The sequence below is a fragment of the Emys orbicularis genome, chromosome 10, assembly GCF_028017835.1.
Source record: "Emys orbicularis isolate rEmyOrb1 chromosome 10, rEmyOrb1.hap1, whole genome shotgun sequence".
Taxonomy (NCBI): Eukaryota; Metazoa; Chordata; order Testudines; family Emydidae; genus Emys; species Emys orbicularis.
Genome location: NC_088692.1, coordinates 42,132,857 through 42,155,527, shown reverse-complemented (window position 1 = coordinate 42,155,527; position 22,671 = coordinate 42,132,857). Strand labels below are relative to the sequence as shown.

General features: G+C 50.4%; 2 protein-coding genes across 2 annotated transcripts in view; one reads left to right on the top strand and one right to left on the bottom strand.

The window, feature by feature from the left end:
* Positions 1-1,969: 1,969 nt before the first annotated feature.
* STOML1 (stomatin like 1) lies at positions 1,970-9,237 on the bottom strand. Its single transcript, XM_065412686.1, is given in 8 exon segments — positions 1,970-2,947; positions 2,950-3,012; positions 4,766-4,978; positions 5,818-6,040; positions 6,618-6,731; positions 7,020-7,169; positions 8,274-8,380; positions 9,090-9,237. Coding segments are annotated over 8 exon segments (1,146 nt in total). The 3' UTR covers positions 1,970-2,819.
* Positions 9,238-16,389: 7,152 nt separating this feature from the next.
* The window catches only part of LOC135884731 (protein PML-like), a 36,944-nt gene continuing 30,662 nt past the window's right edge, over positions 16,390-22,671 (top strand). Inside the window, exons 1-2 of the mRNA XM_065412259.1 lie at positions 16,390-16,500; positions 18,617-19,101. Of these exons, the coding sequence (XP_065268331.1) occupies positions 16,495-16,500; positions 18,617-19,101 (491 nt within the window). The 5' untranslated portion in view covers positions 16,390-16,494. The remainder of the gene's footprint in view (positions 16,501-18,616; positions 19,102-22,671) is intronic.

Below are 22,671 nucleotides of genomic sequence, written 5' to 3'. Positions count from 1 at the left end.
ACATAGCTACCGATACCACAAAAAGTGTTCATTAGTAATCCCAAGCTCTCATGTAGGGCTTTTCACCCGTAGATCTCAAAGCACTTCACAAAGGAGGGCAGTATCACTATCCCTATTCTACAGAAGGGAAAACTGAGGCAGAAAGGCAAAGTGACTTGCCCAAGGACACCTGCAAATCAGTGGCAGAGCCAGAAGTAAAACCCAGATCTCCTGAGTCCCAGCCCAGTGCGTTATCCTCTTAATGTATACAAATGATCAGACCACCACACTCAGATAGCTAGGTACATGTAACATGTTTATTGTAGATCGAGAATTAATTTAGAGGAACTTACAAAATAAACATATGTACATATACACATCCACATATATAACTAATCAAAAGCATGCAAATCACTTTGAAGCACAAATTAGACCAACCACTGAATTCTAACAACATGTACAGGGAAGCTCAAGAAGTTCAAGAACTTCTAGGGATCCTTAGTCTAGGACATTCCCAAAATCTCCTTCTCTGACCCCTCCTGTATAGATTCTGTGGCCCAAAGTTTTAGAAATGCTTTTGTTTTCAAAGGCACCATTTTTCACTTGCAAATCGTGGGTGCAAAAATCAGCAGTTAGAGAACAGGGCTTGTCTATGTGGAAGTTACTGCATGGCAAGCCAGGGTGTGAATCTACGCACATTCTGGGATTTTTAATGCGCCATAGCAGTGTCCAAATAGGGATGCTGCACTGTGGCAAGCTAGTGTGCTGTAGAGTCACACCGCGCCATGCCTTGCAGTAATGTTCCATGTGGACAAGACCTACACATCCCTTTGCACCAACAAATCAAGTAGTTAGATGACTAGCTGCAGTCCTGGAGCACTGCAATTCCACCTCTCCTGCTGGAAGGGAGTGGTTTATCTTTTGTTGACAGGAACCCAATGCCACTCAATGGAATTCACCTGACAGGGCAAGATGCCCAGCAAGATGGATGGGATTTTAAGGGTTTAGTTGCCCAAATGTCCCCATTCAGGGGATACGAAACTCTTGTAGACTTCAATTAGGGAGTAACACAAATTCCAATGGTGTGGGGAGGTTCCGTACTAACATGTGCATCCACAAAAACAAAAGCCTGGGTTGAAACCCAGCTGTGCATCAAGCCTTTCACCTGATGTTTTTCCTCTTCTTGAGCTGATTCATAGATTGTAAGCCCAGAAGGGACCATTAGACCTCCTGCATAACACAGGCCAGAGAATTCACCTAGGTACACCTGTGCTGATCCCAACAATTTGTGCTTGGCTAAACCACATCTTCCAGGAAGGCTTCTGGGCTTGTTGAGATGGCACTGAGAGCTGCAGAATCCACCACTTCCCTTCGGAAGTTTGCTTAGGCCTGACCCACTGGTACACAACCTCCATCATCAGAGCATTGTGCCAAGTGGATTTTGCTGGGTTCTCAGTGTGACCTCTTGGCACTATCATTCTGCGCTCCCCCAGGGCACTCCTGTTTAGCAGGTGTCACATTCTACACCCCAGGGGAGCGTCCTATAACCCACATATTAATCATTTTGTATATAATTGTGATATTGCACATAAAGCATGCCATGTAAGGTATCATGGGAAAGGTTACGATCTGCTGAAACCCACTGTTCCATCTAAATATATATATATCATTGGTGCATATAAAGTTATGAGAATTGTGTTGTATGATTGTCACTAAAATATGCTGTGGGTTTGGGAAGCTCCCAGATACTAGCTCTCCAGAGACAATAACCAGGGGGATAACCAACGCCCAGGCAGGTGTCGAACAACCATCAACAGCCATTGTCTAGCAAGGGAGCTACAATGCAATGACTCACCTGCATAAGGCCATACCAGTGGAATTGCTTAACCTTGTCAGCAATGCCCACCAGACATGCCTGGACTTGTGTTCTCCAAGCACATGGACTAAGGGTATAAAACAGAACACAGGGCCACATGCTTGGCCTTTTCTCCTTCCCCCACCTATGCTGCAAGCAGCCAGGATGCTCAGGAGACTGAAGACTCCAACAGAGGAGACTGGCCAAGGTTTCAAGGGTGAAACCTGTGTACTATGAACTGCAATATCCAGGGGGGTGAGAAAAACTGCTTAATCTAGATAATACCCAGTCTAATAGAGTTGAGAGTTTAGACTGCATGCTTATATTTTATTTTATTTTGGTAACTAACTCTGACTTTTTGCTTATCACTTAAAATCTATTTTTTGTAGTCAATAAACTTCTTTTACTGTTTATCTTTACCAGTGAATTTGCTTGAAGTGTTTGGTAAATCTGCTCAGGTTTGCAAAGGCTGGTGTATATCCACTTTCCATTGAAGTGGCAAACCAATTAATAAACTTGCACTGCTCGTCTTGAGCAGTGCAAGATGGTATATTCTTGAATTACAGTGCTAGGAGCTGGGGGGATTCGGCTGGTGCCTTTCTCTGTGATTCATGAGTGGCTCTGGGAGCATTCATGCAATTTATCTGCGTGTGGGGTTCCACATGCAGTTGTGCTGAGTGATCACAGCACCTAGCGGAGTTTGCTACTTGTCATTAGCAAAGCATTGTGAGAGACAGCCCAGGCTGGAGAGTTAAGGGGGTACAGTGGTCCCAGGCTGCACCCCAGGGATCCCATCAAAGAGGGGATTTGTCTTCCTGCTTCCCTGGGCAATGATCAATTCCCCAGAGCATGAAATAGAGAATAGAAGAGCTTGAATCCTCACACCCTTCACAATCAGATGGTTCTCCTGCCAGACTCTTCGCTTCTCCTGCCTTCTCACACATGCACATATGCGTGCGCACACTCACACACACATTCTCTTTCTCTATCTATGTTGTTTCATTGCCTTGAAGAGCTCCTCCAGTTTCAGGGCAACACTCAGGTCGCCCTTGACACGCAACCTCCCGCTCATGTAGGCACTCAGAGGATGAAGTTCACCTGAGAAGAAAGACTTTCCGTCATCTCCAGAATCACATCAGGGTTGCGCTCAGCGTCCCCAAGGCCAATCCGCCCACTGCCTGCAGGGCATGGATATATGAGAGAGGGAGAGAGAGAGGGGATCAGTACCAGGGTTTCACATCTAACACTTTGGGGAAGCCAGAGGCCCTTTGTGTTTGGTTTGTTTAATGAAGTGAATTTAACGCTGGTGAAAGGGGACAGTCCCCTCCCTCCAGCAGTAGGGCAAGCTTCTCCCTACACTGCTCCAGTAGCATCCCAGATGGGAAGGGATGTCCTCCTCCACACCCTCTCTGCTGAGGGCACCAACAAAGATGCCAGTTAATGTCTAGGATGCTGGTGGGTTACTGAGCAACATGGCTGCCCATCAGCTAGGAAGTGGAGTTCACCCAGACAATGTGCTTTAGGCCAAGCAGCCATTGGAGGGGAGCGTCTTCCTGCCACCTTGGGCTAGAGGTGGACAACAACTAGCAATCCCACACCACAGTCACTGCTCGTTATGGAGATGTGCAGGAGACATATTTCTGTATGTAAAATTTTCCATCTAAATTTTTTTTTGAAGGAATATTGGGTTTTTGCTCTCCACAGAGAACTGATTTTTTGTTGAACCACCAAGTGCCCAAAAACTGGAATATTTTCAGCTGCAAAACCAAAATACTTCTATTTGGAAATGCTGCTGCGGTGCCTGATAGGAGTTGTAGTTCAGGCGCTTCATGCTCCTATTCTTCCTGTGCCAGCCAGGCTGGATTTCATCTCCCATGATGCATCATTGCCATGCAAGGCATGGTCATGGAACAGTGTGGTATCATGGGAAATGTAAAGCTATGTGCCATCCCTGTGCACCCTTTTGTGGCTGGATGTGACACTGCAGGTTAGCTCTATCTTATATTCCCCAGTTGGTATCAAAACATTCCTCATAAAGGATCTGGACAAGTGCAAGCCAAAAAAACAAGCTAATCAGAGTAAATTTGTCTCCTTTAATAAGATCTCACCTCAGACCCTGGCTCACAACTCCTCAGCTCAAAGACCTCACAGCAAGCTGTCAGAACCAGGCACCTCCCACTGGGCCTGAGTACTCTCCAGGCTGATTGATGGGTTCTGCTAGGGCTGCCTGAAAAGAGTCAGCAGGCCTGTTTTTAAGCTCAGCAGCAGGTCGCTGGCTGCTCAATGCTGGGCCCCCAGCTGTGATGGATTGTGCTCCAGCCCATGTCCTCTTCCTGGCTCCTGACTCGGGCTCTGACCCTTTGCCCCCTCAGCCCAGTTCTAACCACTGAGCTGGGCTGCCAGCACCCAGACCCCTGACACAAAGTCTCTGAGCCTGGTCAGGTTCATCTTCTGGAGCCTAGGAGAGAGAGATATCACCACCCCTTGCAACCTGGATTGCTTCTAGTCCCATCTCCTGCTCAGCGTCCTGTTTCTGTTTACACAGCAGAGCAGGGAGCCTCCTTGATTATACCCAGGCTGTCCTGGTTGCGAGTTCTGGCTGACCCATGGGGTGCTACACACCTTCGCAGAGAACGAATACTACCAGGAGCTTGTGTTAGAGAAGAAACTGAGGTGCCTCCCCCCACCGCCAAACTACAGCTCCCAAGTGGCACCATTTCAGAACCAAAATATTTCAATTATTCACTGAAAAGTTGAATTTTTCCAAAGAATTCCCCCAACTCCGCATTTTACAACCAACTCTACTAATGAGTTCAGCTCTGTGTGTGGAGAATAAAGAGCATGCACACGCTTGCACCCACACACAACACAGCTCAAAGTCCTCACCCACCAAAGTGCCTCCCAAACACAGGGAGAATAAATGGCAGTGACCTGCAGTGAGATCTATGAAGTAGGTGCTCCGGGCACCACTCAGAAGTATGATGTTGAACTGGTAGGAAAGTCCGTCTTGGCTGACCAAGGACTCAGACAGGAACAGCTCCACAGCTGACAGTAGCTTCTCAGGGCTAGGTTTCCTCCTGCTGCTGCTACTGGTGATGGTAGGAGCTGGTGGTTCTGCCTCATTCACTGTCACCACGCTGTCTGCTGGGGACAAAGGTGTAAAGATGGGTTCAGGGGCACCAGGCTGATTGGGATGAAGTTAGCTGTCAGCCCAGGAGTGGCAGGGATCCACAAGCCACTGTCCAGTAAAGCTCTCATGAGCAGTCAGAAAGGAGTCCCCTAGTCCTTCCATCCATCCTCTATCGGCCACATGTATACCACGCAAACCCCCATCATATCGGGGTATTATATTAACCCGCTACAACATAAAAACAGAGAAGAGTGGTATTGTGAGTCCTGTTCTAAGAGTTGGATGATCCAGTGGTTAGGGTACTAGTCTGGGATTTAGGAGACCCAGCTTCAATCCCCTGCTCTGCCACAAGTTTCCTGTCTGAGCTTGGGCAAGTCTCTTAACCTGTCTGTGCCTCTGTATACTGGGGATAATAGCACTGCCCAACCTCTGATGGGGGCTGTGCGGCTAAAGACAATAGATTGTGAGGTGCCCATATACTATGGCAAGGGTTTGAGAAGTACTGAAATAGACAGTCCTCATTTAATCTCTTCTTCCTGTCCTGTTGACCATGGAAGAGACATTTGGCAACACTCACTGCACAGCAGCATCAGAGATACCAGTTAAATCCCTCCTCTCACAATGGGAGTTTGCCATGACTCTCAGCTGCTGCTCTACGGTCACTTCTGGCAAAACTTTGCCACAACAGACATGGTCTGTCCCACTGGGGTCTGAGAGCCAGATTCATCCATTGATGCCTACAGACATCCTGGCTGTTTAAAAGCCAAGCAAGGACTTCTTGTTTTGTCCTCCTGAGGATAAAAGCAGAGCACGTAGCAGGCATGGGAGAGGGAGGTGCAGCCAGGCTGGTTACCTGTCTCATGACTAGCTGCTGCTGCCACCGCCATGCTGTTGCTAAAGAAGTGAGCAGCCAGCTGCTGAATGGTGCTATCTAGTCCTTCAAACCCAGGGATCAGGGGTGTCATGGTTAGATGTCCGGACAGACTCTCTTGGGAGGGTTGCAGCACTGCCTCCAAAATCAGCTCAACCCGATCCACTTCCAGGCCCCAAGACTTGGTCATGTCATTGATTTCAAGCTAAAAGACAAGCAGCAAAGCAAGAAGCAAAAACATCCCAGTCAGATCTGGGTAAGTGCAAAGCAACAGACTATAACGGAGCATGGAAAGAATCCCTTCCACTCTGAGCTCTGGCTGAGCAGGCTGCATGGAACAAGAGAGGCCCCCAGAGCATGCTCCATTCCCTCCTTGTAGTCCTGAGGTGTCCTCTGTGTATCCGCCTTATCCCCTTTACACCTGGTAGCCCTTCGCTTGATTCCCCCTGAGGCATTCTGCCTGCCTCTCTCCTGTGCACGTGTAATGACCCCAGACTGCCCCATAGGGGCTGCATCTCCACCCTATCCTGCATCCTGCACACCCCAGCACACCTCTGGCTCTGAGACACAGTGAAACCTTGAGAATCCACATAGTCCCTTGGGGGTAGACTCAGAGTGCAGCAGCTATAGTTTCCCTCCTTGGTCATTATTTCCGTGTGTTACATAGCTAGAGAATTAGGGATTCAGGTCCTGCAGCTGGTGAGGCACAGACTGCAATGGGGTGCTTCACTTCCCATGTCACAGCACAGGAGCAGGGCCCAAGGTCATAAGCAAACCCTCACCAGGAGCTGGTCCCCAATCCGCAGCTTTTCCGTCTGGATCTCCCACAAATCTCTGTATCTCCCTTGGATACCCACAAATTCAGGCACCCAGAACCACTGGTTGCTTTTGAAAATCTTGGCTCAGCATGCCCCCTGGAAGGCTGTGCGGAAGGAAAACCTGGCCTGCGATCTCATGATATTTGGCCTCAGTTCATCTAAAAGGTTTGTGAATCTGTACTACAATTTTACAACTGGAATGAAAGCCCAAAGCATGCAAGATTCAACATGTGGCTTTCACTAGGAAAGTTTGCAAAGGTCTATACCCTGATCTCTTCAAGAGGGTTGCAATGGATGACCAGGCTCATTGGAGAAGCTGCCCCATCACATAGCAAATCCTCCACCTTAGAAATGGATGTAGCTCACCTTACGCGGTGGCACATTAAAGGCTCTTGTCCTCAAGTCTACTAGTTGCCAGTGATCTATGAACGGCAACAGCAGGACCACGCCTGGCCCCTGGGGGGCTCGGATCCGGCACAAGCGGAATACAGTAATTCGCTCGTAGGCAGGGACTATCTGGAAAGGAAACATTTAAACCAAATAGGCAGGAGGAAAAATACACATTGGGCAGTTTAAGAAAAGTCATTTCTCTGTCCCTACAATGCCCGGGCTTAATGCACGGTGCTCCCTCTAGTGGTTGGCTCTGGCAAACATAAGAGCCCCACGACATAGCTAATGGAGCTCATCCTTTTGCACCAACAGAAAGGGTTTGTGCTTCTGGTGTGGAGCTCGTAGGTTCAATCCCCAAGGACAACCATGGGCTCTGCTGCATCTGGCCATGATTCATTACATTCGAATCAACTGGGAGAAAATGAAAAACTACTGAGATCTCTAAAAGTCATTTGGCCCCACCTGCGAGGTATACCCTTCTCTGACAGGTGACCCCAAATGTTTGCTTGACCCCAGATGTAAACTCAGTACTCGGTAAGCTGAGCAGAATCCCATGGCCAGATGATACACACTACAGGCAAGCTGAGCTCCTCCAACTCCCACTGGAGTCAACAGGAGTCAAGGGTGTGCAGCACCTCTCAAGACCAGGGGATCCCCAACTTTGAGATGCCACAGGCTGCACTGACAACTTGCCTGTAGCCTGCAGCTGCATCTACCTTTAATATACATTTACACAAATTTTAATAGTAGAAAATAAAGACTCTCCACCCTTCCAGTCCCCCAGGAGAGCCTCTTGCATTCACACCTGGAGCATTGCCAGGCTTCATTCATGATGATTACAAAGCCTTTTCTGCTTCTCAGGGGAAAGGTGCCCTAGAAATGCAGAGAGAGCACTGTGTGCACCAGTGGCAGCCTTTGCGCTACAGGAACTCCTGATGTTAGACTCGCTATGGACTAGCTGGTGGGTTGGCTCTAGTCTGGAGAGCTGGGTCTTATCGGCAGCGCAAAGGGGTTGGCCTGAGGTGGAGAGAATGCTGCCGCTCCCGTCAGTTGGCTTTTATGCCATAGGTGCCCACTGGAGAGGCTGCAGCAGTACACAATGCAGTGAGCATGCAGCTGCTTAAGGACACTCCAAGCAGTGAAAAGGGCATCGTTGCCTTTCCTCAGACTCTCCCCCTCCCACCACCACCTGGATTTAGGGGGAAGGACCAGGCATTATTTCCCACTTACTTTCAAGACAAACCATCCGGAGATGGGGAAGGTGATGACCATCAGCAGGATGGCCAAAGACGTGACAATCCCATGGCAAATCCATGACAGCCAGCCCTGGGAGGAACCTGTAGGAGAGAAAGAGAGGGGCAGGGAATGAATTTGGAGAGAGCAGCAGCTCCCCGGTCCCCCAGCATCGCCCACAGCTTGGTCTCAGGCTCATGGCCTTTCCCTTGTTTCAAGACACACCTGCAGCAAACCACAGAAACCAATGCTGGGATCTCATAGGCAACTCATGGATCCACCCAATGACCGTGGTCACAGAGCTCTGCCCCGGTGTCCTTCAGCAGCATTGTCCTTGAGGGGAATGCCATAAGCTGGAAACCGCCCCAGAGACAGAAGGGACTGCCTCAGCTTCAGTCTGCTCTGTTACACCAGCCTCAATCCACTGAAGTCAGTGCAGCGACTCCAGATTGACACCAGCACAACACAGAGCAGCATCTGGCCTGGGGTCTCTTGCTCATGATCAGTGAACATCCATACGCCTAACAGCATTCACTGAGGGCCACAGGAAACGATCCCCAGACTGGACTCCCCCAGCCTGCCTCCATCTTGGACTCTTCCAACCCTTGAATCCCCAAATGAAACACCCATAGGGCCTTATTCTGCTCAGCCCAGTGCAAGTCAGGAGTAACGCCAGCGCAGTCATGGAGCTGCACCCTGCGTAAGGCTGGCGTGAGGGAGAGGCCAGTGTTTGCAGGGGCTATAACCACCAAGGTGACTGATGATGCTTGGGCCAGCAGAGAAGGAAACCTTGCTCCCCTGTCCTGTACTCACCTTTCATTTGCGGGACCTGGTCCCATGGGTCTTGCATGTGCCCAAAGGAAAATAAGCTCTTCTGAGATCCATAGACTCCAATGCTGGACTGCTGGAAACGGTCAAAGTCCCCCAGTGGAAGAGCTTGATATCCAGACCGTCTGAACATGGTCCAGTTTACCTCCTAAGCCTTTCAATAATCACTCCACCCCTTCCCCCTGCACACCCTGCTGGTAAGCTGGCTGGTGGGAGTCCCCAGGGCAGCATTCAGTTCCTAGTGCGTCAGTCTGAACAAATGATTAGCTCACTCCCCACGAACATCAATATCCAATTAGCTCAAAGCACGGCCATACAGTCCTGCTTGATTCTTTGAAACTTGCAAGTGGGTGCCGTTCTTACCTGCAGGTTAATGTAAAAATCCCTGCACACCCAAGCTGTTTAGGAGCAGGGGAAAAAAGATACCAAGAATGCTTCAAGATGCTGCATAAAAAAGAATCAAGTCTTTACAAGCGACTCTGAATCTGAGAAATCCAGTCACGCGATGGCTCCTTCAGGGGGCCTTTGCAGGCCAGAGGGGTAACAGAATATAGTCCTTGCTTGCTTGCTTTCTACACTCAAACACAGCTTTTGTAGCTAGCCAGCAGGGCTTCTGGGTGATTTCAAAGCCCCATCAGCACCATAAATAAAGACAAAACACCTGACAGTCAAATGCCAAACAGCAACACCATAGCTTTTCAATACCAGGCCAAGGGCAATTCTTAAGCCTTAGATCAGAAATCATTGCTAATCCGAGGTGAGCCATCACAGAGCAACATTAAGGGCTCGCTCCCCACCACCCTGATCCAATCCCCTCCCCTGGAGAGAATCCTTCCCAGGCAGGAGCAGGGGGTGTCTCCATCTGCTTTGTGTCTCCTCTGCAACGCCAGCTGATCCCTTTGTAGCCCTTGCCAGTGGATCTGGTCTGTCTCCTTCCAGGCAGGGATGCTGGCGCAGTAGCACTTCCTGGTTTTCTACGTCATGTGGGCACTGAGAACAGTACTGGCTGCAGAGCAGGGGAGGAGGAAGGTTTTCTTCCTAAGAAGGTTTGCTTCATCAGCTGCAGAACAGCTCCATCTGCCATGGGGAGGCCTCCCTTCGACCTTCCCAGAGACAGCAGCAGGATGGCATCTCTCCAGGAGCTCATCTCTCGCTGTGTTGCGGGGACCCCTTCTGAAGGCTGGCACTGACCAGCAAGGATGGGGATTGGGGGGGAAAGCCCTTGGGAGGGAGATTTCCCTTTGGGGTGATCATTGTCAACAAATCTAATGAGAGGGGAGGGGATCCCCAAGGGCAGCCCCTGGGGTGTGGGGTGAGTAGCATCCACTAGGAGCCCAGCACAGGGGATTTAGGCTGTGGGTGGGGAAGGTTTTTCTCAGTTGCCAACTCATCCCCTGGGGTCACCCATGCCCCCCCCCCCGACTGTGGCTGACCCCCCCCCCCCCCCCACTGCCACCCATTCCTTGTTTCCTGAAACGGCCCTATGGGGAGAGACTCCAGCCCCAGGTTCTCAGCACTGGTGTGAGGCAGCAGCCACTCCTCAGCTGTCACTCTCTGCTTTTCCATGGGACGGGGAGGCTGGGGTGTGGGGAAGCTGGGCCGTGGGAAGAGAATCAGGGAGTTTCTGTAGCATGGAGGTGCGGGGTTGCACTGGCAGAGGGTCCTGATTGGACGGTCAGGTGGAGGCTGGCTCTGACACTGGGATTGATACAAACCTATCAATCAAAGGACCCACTCACCCCCAGCCTGAACCCCATTGTAGAGAAGGGGTTAAATTCTATGGAAACAAGGCCAATACCTGCCCAATAGGATCCCCAACCTGCTGCTTGTCATGGCTTCGTTCTGCTGGGGTGCTGCCCCCAAGGCTCCCCCCCTACCCACACCCGCAGAGCACTGGGTGGGGATTAAGTCATCCCTCTTCTGGGACAGGCCCCAGCCTGAGCACACAGCAGGAGCAGTGCTCCAGGCAGAGGGCTGGCAGTGGGCCCAACAAACAGCTCTTTTGGGGGTGCCCATCCTATGGCATGAGGCCAGAGGTCCAGCATGGGGGAAGGGCAATGGGCCTCATGTGGGGTTAGGGTGACCAGATGTCCGGATTTGGACCTGAACACCCAGTCAAAAAGGGATCCTGGCGGCTCCGGTCAGCACCACTGACCGAGCCGTTGGCTGTTCAGTTGGCGGCGCCGCCGTGCCGCATAGCAGGGCTGACATGCTCCCTGCTAGCTGCCACGCTGTACAGCTCCTGGGTCAGGAAGCAGCCAGCATGTCCGGCTCCTAGTCTTAGGGGCAGCCAGGGGGGTTCACATGCTGTCCCGCCCCCCGCCCGCAGGCGCAGCTCCCATTGGCTGGGTCAGGGCAGTGGAGGAACTAGCGCAACTCGCAAGCGCTCAGCAGGTGGCTGTTGAGGGGTCACGTGGCGCACGCCTCTCTCACTGCTGCCCGTCCCTCTTCTCCTCACGCTCTTTGTGTGGCTAGGCTCAAGTTGCGCTGCGTGCCCTGTGGCGAACCACGGTCTGTCTGTCACCCCATCGCCGGCATCCAGGAGTTCGAGGTATGTGTATCACCATCTCCAAGTGCTGGGAATGGGGCTGCACCCCCATCCCGCTCACTGCATCCCTCCCAGTCCCATCCCCACACCCCCATCACTGCATCCCTCCCCTTCCCAACCCCCCTGTACCTCCATGCCCCGTCACTGCATCCCTCCCTGTCCCAACCCCCTTGCACCCCCATCCCCCTCACTGCATCCTTCCCTATCCCCTCCCCGCCCCCCTCACTGCATCCCTCCCCCGTCCCATCCTGTCCCCCAAACCTACCTATCCCAGGCCTGTACCCCTTTCAGTGCTCTCCCACCCATCCTCTCCACCTCCCAGAGCTGCCACCCCCATGTTCCTCACCCCCCATAGCCCTGCACCCCATTCACCTCCATAGACTGCTGCACTCCTATTATGTCCCTATACACCTCTGTGTCCCCCCACATCCTCATACACCTGTAGCCTTCTGCCTCCCCCTGCATCCCCATCCACCGCACATACCCCCCCACACCCCGTCCTCTCTCCTTCACTGCCCCCTCTCACTCCCATCCTGCTTTCATCCTTGGCCTCTTTCCCTCCCCATCCTCTCTCCTCTACCCCCACCCCCATCTTTTCCCCTCCAGCCCACCCTCCTCCCTTCCCAGCTGGGTGATTTAGGCAACCCCTGGAAAAGTGTACGAAAAAGTGTGTCTGTGTAGGCAAGTGTGTGCATGCATGCATTATATGTGTGTAAGAGACTGTGTGTCTTTGTGTAGGGAGGTGTGTGTATTGCCACATGTGTGTATATCTGTGTGAATAAAATTTGCAGCCTAACTCTTTGATTTTTATTCCTTTTGCTGGCTTGCCACAAAAAAATTGATGACATAAAATATGTGTGTATTCATTTCATAAGTTTTTAAAAGAGACAGGAACTCTAGAAGAAATGTATTATTTCTTAAAAAGTGAATGTTATTGACTAGGAATTGCAGAAGGGCCAATGTATCACACATTTCTCCCCACCTTTGTCTAGCTACATTATAAACTCTTTGTTGCAGATTCTCTCTTTTTATGTGTATGTCCAGCACCTACCACCCCGGAACCCTGATCTTAGTTGGGGTCTCTAGGCACTAAACAACAATTGTAACATTAAATAATGTGGAAGCATATGTGTTAGTGCATACTAGATGTGTACACATGAATACACGTGTGTATCTGCAGGTAGGTGTGGACGTCAGTTTCTACAGATTTATTTATCTAGGTGTCTGGACAGATGTGCATTTCTGTGGTTGTGCTCTATGGATTTGTATTTGGGCTTCAGGAGTGGGCCTTTAATGGACCCATTGCAGCTGTGATAATGTGTGGTCCTAATTCCACAGATAAAATTACAATAACTTTAGTGAACAAAAAACATGGAGCTGGTTACGAAAAATGGGAAGAGGGGAGGGAAAGAATCATGAAAACCTTTGTGAAATTTCATTTTTTTAAAAATTACCTTTTTTGACTATTTTGCTGCCAGCTTTAGCGTCCTGTAACAAATAAAACCTGAACATAGCATAACACATTTGTCAAAACAATAAATATGCCTGTTTGGGCCTTGCAGTGAAAATGAGCACATGAGAGAGGGTGGGGGAGAGCAAGTAACGGAGGGAGGGGGGATGGAGTGAATGGGGGCAGGGCCTTGGGAAGGGGTGGGGTGGAGCCTCAGGAAGAGGCGGGGCAGTGGGCGGGGCAAGGCTGCTCGGTTTTCTGGAATTAGAAATTTGGCAACCCTATCTGGGGTTTGCCTTAATCTAGGTAGTGGTGCCCACAGAGATACCAAGGGTTGGCTGTCCTTAATAGTGAGATTTACAGCCTCAAAGAGTAAGAATTTCCAGGAGTGTGTCAGGTCATTGCTTATTACAGGGACTCTCTTTTTTGCTCCTTGGTGACATCCAATAGTCCAGGCTTTTAATCCAACCAGCACTTAATAACTTTTTTAAATGTACACTGCTTAATTTTGCATCTGAAACACTTCAATGTCCTAGCTCATACTAAAGTCTAGGGCAGGTGAGAATTCTCCATGCAATAAGAACATAAGAATGTCCATACTGGGTCAGACCAAAGGTCCATCAAGCCCACTATCCTGTCCTCTGACCGTGGCCAATGACAGGTTATCATCAAGTGATCCATGCCCTGTCACCCAATCCCAGCTTCTGGCAAACAGAGGCTAGGGACACCATTTCTGCCCATCCTGGCTAATAGCCATTGATGGACCTATCTTCCATGAATCTATCTAGCTCCCTTTTGAACCCCGTTATAGTACTGGCCTTCACAACACCCTCTGGCAAGGAGTTCCAGAGGTTGACAGTGCGTTGTGTGAAAAAATACTTTCTTGTGTTTGTTTTAAACCTGCTACCTATTAATTTCATTTGGTGGACCCTTGTTCTTGTATTATGAGAAGGAGTAAATAACACTTCCTTATTTACTTTCTCTATACCCCTCATGATTTTATAGACCTCTATCATATCCCCCCTTAGTCGCCTCTTTTCCTAGCTGAAAAGTCCCAGTTTTATTAATCCCTCCTCATACAGAAGCCGTTCTATACCCCTAATCATTTTTGTTGCCCTTTTTGAACCTTTTCCAATTCCAATATATCTTTTTTGAGATGGGGCGACCACATCTGCATGCAGTATTCAAGGTGTGGGCGTACCATGGATTTATACAGAGGCAATGTGATATTTTCTGTCTTATTATCTATCCCTTTCTTGACGATTCCCAACATTCTGTTTGCTTTTTTGACTGCCGCTGCACATTGAGTAGATGATTTCAGAGAACTATCCACAATGACCCAAGGATCTCTTTCTTGAGTGGTAACAGCTAATTTAGACCCCATCATTGTATATGTATAGTTAGGATTATGTTTTCTAATGTGCATTACTTTGCATTTATAAACATTAAATTTCATCTGCCATTTTGTTGCCCAGTCACCCAGTTTTGTGAGATCCTTTTGTAGCTCTTCACAGTCTGCCTGGGACTTAACTATCTTGACTAGTTTTGTATCATCTGCAAATTTTGCCACCTCACTGTTTACCCCTTTTTCCAGATTGTTTATGAATATGTCAAATAGGACTGGGCCCAGTACAGATCCCTGGGGGACACCTCTATTTACCTCTCTCCATTCTGAAAACTGACCATTTAGTCCTACCCTTTGTTTCCTATCTTTTAACCAGTTACCAATCCATGAGAGAACATTCCCTCTTATCCCATGACTGCTTATTTTGCTTAAGAGCCAATGCAAACCAGTGGATTTTAACAATTATTTGCTGGTTGGAATAAAAACCTGGATGGTTGGAGATCCCAGAGGACATGAATTTGTCCAGTGTGGCTTAAATTTTGAACTGTATTTTGCAGAATCCGCAAACTTTCAAAAGTCCTGCTTGTTTTTTGGGCAAACTCATTTTCTTGACTGTCAAATATTCACACACACACACACCCCCTCCTGCATAGCCTCCTCTCAAGGCGGGCCTGTAGTCTCCATAGTTACCACAGTAGGCAAGCTTGGAAAGCAGTTTTACAAGCACTAGGCCCAGTGCCTGAGGGCCCGGATGTATTGTTGTTTATTGCAGCGCCTGAGTAAAAATATTATCTATTTACTCAAAATGAGTAAGATAAGCTTAGGAATGTGGGTGGAGAAAGAGATAGCATGCTGATGAGTGAGGCTTATACCCAATGAGTGAGACTTGGCATGTCTGTGCCCAGCTTCCCCAGCACATGGGATGGAGATTCAAGTGATTGAGCGCAGCAGGACACTTGACAAACACAGACTCCTGGCATCCCCCCGGTGGATGGAGGGACCCTGATGGGGCACAGCGATCTGTTCTCATTGCCACACATGGGGCTGACCAGCAAGCATGGGCACAGGTAGAGTTACATATTTCAAGTTCCAAAATAGAGGACACTACCAGGGGGAAGAGGGAGGGGGAACTGGAGGGGTGGGTGTGTACTTGGAGGGAGGTATTTGGGGGTGCATGTGTAGTGGGAGGGGGTACTGAGGGGGTACCTGCAGTCTCATTCTCAAGGTGGAGGGCATGCCCAGGACACAGCGCCAGCCCATCAGTGCCTCCCTGCAGGCCTCTCATCCGGGTGCGGAGCCAGGACCTGGCCCTGTCACCCCTCTTGGCCAGGCTCTGAGGCCCCACGGCAGGACAGGCAGGACAGCTGAAAGGCAATGGCAGCTCTGCTTACCTGGCAGGTCAGGCTGGGGCAGGTTATATGCTCAGTACCACATAGGCAGCAAATTCGGACAGGGAGCAATTTATATTGCTGGCAGCTGCGGATGTATGGGAGGGAACAATCGGGGCATGGAGATAGCTCTTTCTGAGTTGCAAGGTCTGCTCTGCAAGGAAAAATCCCAGACATTGCCTCTTATTTGAAAAATCCTCCCGGACACAGATGGGCAGATCAAAAAAAAAGAGGTCATGAACAGGAAAACCCAGACTTATGGTAACCGTAGGCATAGGCAAGTCAGGGCCTTGCAGACCTCACTGCACCCAGCGGCCGGTACCATACTGGCTTCATTAGGGACGAGCCTGCTGCGCACTGACATGTTGGCATCCCAGGCAGGGCCCAGGCACAAGCACAGGCAGCCTACAAACAGGGAACTCGGCCTGTTCAGGCCCTGCAGCCAGCTGCTCCCTTCCCCCAACACTAGGCTGTACCGCCTTCCTTGGCAGCAGTGGAAACTTCCTGCAGCTCCTCCTCCCTGCAGGTCACACAGAGAAAATGAAACTAGCTGTGACGCTTCTGCTTCGCAGGAAGTTCCTTGTTACTCTCCCTTGGCCACAGCAGCAGATAGACTGTCCCCAGAGCTGTGGCAGGAGCTGGCTGTGCATCCGCTCTCAATGCAGGTATTTTATCTTTCACTCATCTTTGGGTGATAGTGTGCCATTTGTTTCCCAGCTACACAGAGGGGGTGGGGGAATTCCTGCATGAGACAACCCCAGCTCCCCACTTTTTGGAGACCATTTCTGGGAGAGACCCACTTTGGGGGGCACACATCAGCATTGTGGCACAGCCTCAGCACATCACTGTCCTGTGACACCGTTGTGCCATGATGCGAGAGGGCAAAATGCTGTGGTTTCATGCACCCTTGTATTTCTGGAGGGTCCCCTTAACTTCCTGCATATGAGGCAGGCAGGCCGTGAATTTAGGGCTATCCCAGAAATATTGAGGAGGCTGGATCTAGTGCCCAGGATAGGACCATGGAGTTAGCTCTCAGAGCTGGCATCCTACTTGTGCATGTTCCTCTATTACTTGTCTGCTTCCCTCCCCAGCTGATATCCCAAAGACCTGACAAAGTTGCATTGCAACTGACTTCAACAGGAACTGGCTGCTAGATTTTTCAACAACCACAAGCTGAAATGGGTCTCAAAAGCAGCCCACACCTCTGAAAACAAGCCCACACAACACCCCCAAGGCCACGCTCCACCCACCTGGCGACCCACATCCCTAGGGCTAATATTCCCAGCAGGGGAGGGGCTGCAGTTTGCTCTGCAAACTTGCTGACAAGGAGCAGAGACTAATTTTTTGTAACTACAGCTTTGCCAAGGCTGGAGCTTCACCCCATCTCCCACCCATCCGCACTCCAGTGTAAAATCCTTGTTGTTGCACTTGTTGCTGTGTCTATTCTATATTAATTCTTATGCTGTGCTCATTGCCATAGTATCTGAGCGCCTTTCAGCAGTGCATTAAGTGACTAACATATGTCATGTGGTGTTTGACGCTAACACCGCCCCTCCAACAGATCTTAGTACAGAGGTGGACAGACTCACACGTGGCATGACAGTATGCTCGCGCTGAGAGGTAGCATCACAGCCCTACCTGGACTGAGATTCCTTTCTGCTGGGAGAGATGGCTGTCCTCCATCTCTTACCACTAAGGGATAATTGGAGTCCTCCTCCAAACTTTATCCAGGGCACACAGAGTCCAGCCTCTGCTTTAATAGCTGGTGACTAGTTGGCAGACACAGTGGGGAAGAGGGGTGAGATGGTTTTGTGGGAGTTGGGGAGTTGTGAGATCTCTGCATATTAACCCCTGGGTGGCTTGGGCGAGTCACTCAACCGCGCTGTGTTTCAGTTCCCCATTTGCAAAATGGGGATAATAATATTTCCCTGCCTCCCAGGACTGGATAAAATAATCTCCCGTGGTGAGGTTTTATACTTGAGCAGTGGGGACAACGTAGACACCCAGGAGAGATAGGCGTGCAGCTCTGCTGCATGCAATGTCACTGTGAACTGTGTTCTGTAATAAGCCAGTTTGCATGATTTGAGGGCCATGAATTTGCAATATGTACGCACAAACATATGAGTGCATGTAGTAGTCTCGGCCGAGGTTCGGCCCTCAGCGGGGCTGTGGGGTATCCCATCGCCTCGCTCTGGTCCGCCGGCAGTCCTGGCCCGGCGGCAGTCTGGGATAACGGACACATGGTTAGGGGGCTCAGGCCCGTAAGCAGGGGCTGAGCCAATAGGTCCGAAAAGAGCCCCGAGCCCTCAATCAGGGCGGGGCAGTAATCACACAGTCTGGGGCTCCGGCCCTCAAGCAGGGTATTAGGGGAGGTTCGGCCCTCAGCGGGGCTGTGGGGTATCCCACCGCCTCGCTACAGTGCAATATTCAGGGGCAGGATCCTGCAGCCTCCAGTAGGGTGCCTCTAGTCCTGGTCCATCCCATCATACAGGCCATATACCACACAGCACAACACTTCATAGTTCCCTTTGTTCCCCTTCACCCTTCCTCAAAACACAGAAACAAGGGGATGCCTGGGGAAATTGAAAGGTGGCAAATTTAAAATGGATAGAAGGGATTAAAAAAAAATACACTACATGGTTAGCTTGGAATATTATTACTGTTACATAGAGACATCTTTCCTCCCCCCACCCCCCTGCTCCCCTCCCCCATCACTCACTGGGTCTCTCAGCAGAGCAGCACAGCATTGGTGACCCCCCAGGGTCTCTCTCTCTCCCAAAGGTGATGGAGGAAGAATTTCAGTTCCTGCTTTGCCAGGGGTGCCGGAAAGAACCCAGGAATCCCAAGCTCCTGTCCTGCCTTCACACTTTGTGCACCGACTGCCTGGAAGAGAACAAGCCCGTTGGCCAGTGCCCCATCTGCCAGGCTCCCATCCCACAAGTCAGTGGGATCCCAGACCAGGACAACCTGCTCTTCGCCAATCTGCAGGCCAAGCTGAGCACCTACCAGAAGATTGTCAGCAGCAGCGACTTGGTCTGTGACCTCTGCAACGATCAGGCCGAGTTCTGGTGCTCTGAGTGTGAGGAATTCTTTTGCATCAGATGCTTTGAGGCCCACCAGTGGTTCTCGAAGAAAAAAAGCCATGAAACCAGGAAGGTGAGGGAGCTGAAGGCAGAATCTGCCAAACAGTTTCTGGAGGGAGCAAGGAAGTCCAGAATCCTCTTCTGTTCCAATCCCACCCACAATGACCAGAACTACATTACAAGGTAAGAACATCAACCTGCTATGATTTATTCCCATAAAGTTGTGAGCACATTGGAAAAGGGTATTGGGAGGGAGGGTCTGTGGTGAAGGCCAGGCCTGGGAGTCTAGGGAACTTAGGACCCTTTCTTCTTGCACCAAGATATGAAGGCAATGCCCATTGACTTCCGCAGGAGCTACTTGAGTCATGTAGCAAGAATATGGCCCTTGGGTTCTATTCTCAGCTCTTCCACTGACCCACTATGCGACCTTGGGCAAGTCACAGCTGTGATGTGTTGGACCCCTCTTCTGGGATGCCACCTGAGGTACTGGGGTTTCACTGAGCCCCTCCTGCTCCACCAGCCTGGATTCCCTCTCCCTGTTTTGTTGAATTAGGCTCTCCAGCCTCTTGCAGCACACACACACACAGAGGTAGGGCCACACCCAGCTGCAGACACAGACTGAAGCCAGCTCTGTGTGAGCTCACCCAGCACTCACGTGCACACCCCCTTTGGGGAATAAACCCAAAATAATATTGTCTTGCGCTGTATAGAAAGATCTGCAAAGCGTAAGCTCATAAAAATTCGCCCTCTCCCTCAATGTGAAGAGAAATATGCACAACTTCTTGCCCCTCCCCCAGGTAGAAATTGCACAAACTGGGTTTAATAATAGACAAAACAAATTTATTAACTATAAAAGTGATTATAAGGGATAGCAAACACAGCAAAGCATATTACTGAGCAAATAAAACAAAATACACATACTAAGCGTAAGATCTTAAAGAGAGTAGTTTCAAGAAGTAATTTCTCACTCTAAATGTTATTTTAGGTAAGTTGCAGAGTTTTTGTAGCTTAGAGTTCCAGTTATTTCTTCTTACAGACTGGACCCTTGTCTCAGTCTGGACTCACCCCTCCCTTTCCCCTCAGGTTAGTTCCTTTGTCCCTTCAGGTACTTTCAGCAGTCCTTCTTCTTGGGTAGGCAATGGAGGAGAGTCAAGATCAACCCCCTCCCCAGCCCTTAAAAAGGATTTACCTAAGGCAGGAATCCTTTGTTTGATCCCCATCCACCTACAGTGGAAAAGTACCAGCAGTGTCCAAGGGGGTATTTTTCATCAGGTGACGTTATCACCTGACCTTGTAGTGTCAATGCAGCATCCCAGGAAGCACCTCAGGAAGGTGGGAGATTAGTATCTTCAGAGTTCTATTGTCCTCCTCAAATGGGTCATTCAGGAGGATTGCCTACTGTCTGGTGGGTGTTCCTCCCATGTACACACACAGATGTAATTGTTACATAGTCAATATTCCTAACTTTAGATAGAGAAATGATACATGCATACAAACTGGATAATCACATTCAGTAAATCATAACCTTTCTAATGGTATCTTACATGAGCCATCTTGCATAAAGTATATCTTAGTTATGCCGTATTCATATCATAACCATCTTTCTATGCAGAATATGGGGTGTAATGTCACAACAGCCTCTTCCTGTGCCTCAGTTTCCCCATCTGTAAAATGAGGCCAGCTCTTTTTCAAGTGGCCTCTGCACATTCCCACTGTTGCTTCAGGGTGTCAGCAGATCGCGACAGGGGTCAGGCTGGAATTCACATCCCCCCTGCACCTCTAACAGTGCCTCAGGGCTGCTCTTCTGCAGGGACCTTGAAGGGGAGGGATAGCTCAGTGGTTTGAGCATTGGCTTGCTAAACCTAGGGTTATGAGTTCAATCCTTGAGGGGGCCATTTAGGGCTCTGGGGCAAAAACCTCCCTGGCGCAGCTGCTGCTGATCCTGCCACCGGAAGCCTGGGCTGTGGTGGCTCCACTTCTTCCCCTCCCTGCTGGGAGTGGGCTTCCGCAGGAAGAGTTTGCTTATTTATTATGCGCCATGCAAGTTCCCGGGCAGCTGAGGAGCTGGTATCTGCTACTCAGCTTCCCAGGTCCCTGGGACTCCCCAGGGAGAATACTGATGAACCCAGGAAGCTGAGTAGCAGATACCGCCTCCTCAGCTGTCCCGGAACTTGCATGGCTCATATAAAAGCTCAGCATTCTCCACCTAGCTGCTCCTCTCCAGCACTCTCCGCCCCCCTCTCTGGTGATCCCTGCCGCCACTCATCGGTTCCTCCTCTCTGCTCTGCTGGGCCCCCCTGCCGCCGCTTACCAGTCCCTCCTCCTCCCCAACTCGATCTCCAATAGGAAGAGGGATGCGGCGGGTGGCAGGGGCGGGGGTTGTGTGGGAAGAAGGGGGAGGACGTGGAGAGGGGTGAGGGGGCGAGTGGGGAGGGGGGAGGAGAGGAGGGATGCACACAGGGAGGGGGATGACAAGGGAAGGGGGAGGGAGGAGGGACTAGCGAGCAGAGGTGGGGGGGGCCTAGTGGGGACAGGGGACAGGATCAGTGAGTAGTGGCTGTGGGGCCGAGCGGGGAGGAGGGGGGAAAGAGAAGAGGGTTGCATAGGGCGAGCAGGGGGGCCGAGAGGTGGGAAGACGGACTGGCGAGCAGCGGCAAGGGGACTGAGCGGGAAGTGGGGGAAGGAGGGACCGGTGAGCAGTGGCAGGGGCCCAAGTAGCAAGGAGGAGGGGGGGATGGAGAGGAGGGACACCTGCCGCAGGGGAGGAGGAGGTGGGCTGGGGCAGAGTTGGGGTGCAGTGTGGGTGAGGCCACAGGCAGAAGAGGCGGGACAGGGAGCTAGCCTCACCGAGGGGAAGCTTCACCAGCCAATCATGCCTATAACACACATGTATAGTAATCTATTGCTGCCTGTACCAATCACTAATTAAATCCCTGGTTCTCTTAGAGGACAATGGTTTGATTATTCCTCCCATCTACCCAGCCCTATTTCTTTGGTTGCCTGTAGCATTTTAAATCACACTTCGGGGTGGGATTAATTGGGATGTCGTCAAACTGAAAAGTGACGGGCATGAAAAGAAACAAGACTGGGCAAGAGGAGAGAGAATCTCATGTCACATTTCTCTGCATGTCTCAGATTTCCTCAGGCTCTAGGTGTCTGTATCCCAGACCCCACAGTTTTAACCTCAGAATGGGCCAGATTCGGATCCAATTTACACCATTATAAATGCAGAATGACTTCATTGTCACTGATGGGTTAGGCTTGGCTTTATACCACTGTAACGGAGATCAGAATCTGGCCCGGTGAGATTACTGCAAATGAGAAGCATGTGTTGCATAGACATCCTGGATATTCTGTCTCCCTTACTCACTGGGTGCAGCTGGGCCAATGACTGCCAGCAACAGTGCAGCTGAAATCAGTGCTAAGATATTAGGGTAGATGGGACTAAGGCATTTTCACCACCAAGTCATGGAAATCTGCTCAGCATAACCTGCATGGTGAAAGTAGTGACTGAGCCCTGGGTATGCTGCAGCTGACACCATTAGTACCATTCCTGCAGCTGCACCAGTATGTCCTTGCAAGGAGGACTTGCAGTATGTCCAGTGCTTAGGGGACTAGGCTAGGGCCTGGGAGATTGGGGGTGGGTGTCAAATCCCTGTTTTACCACAGACTGTGTGTGACCTTGGAGAAGTCTCTTAGCCTTTCTGTGCCTCGGCTGTTAATTTAGTTGGTACCTACAAGCAGTTGAGTGGG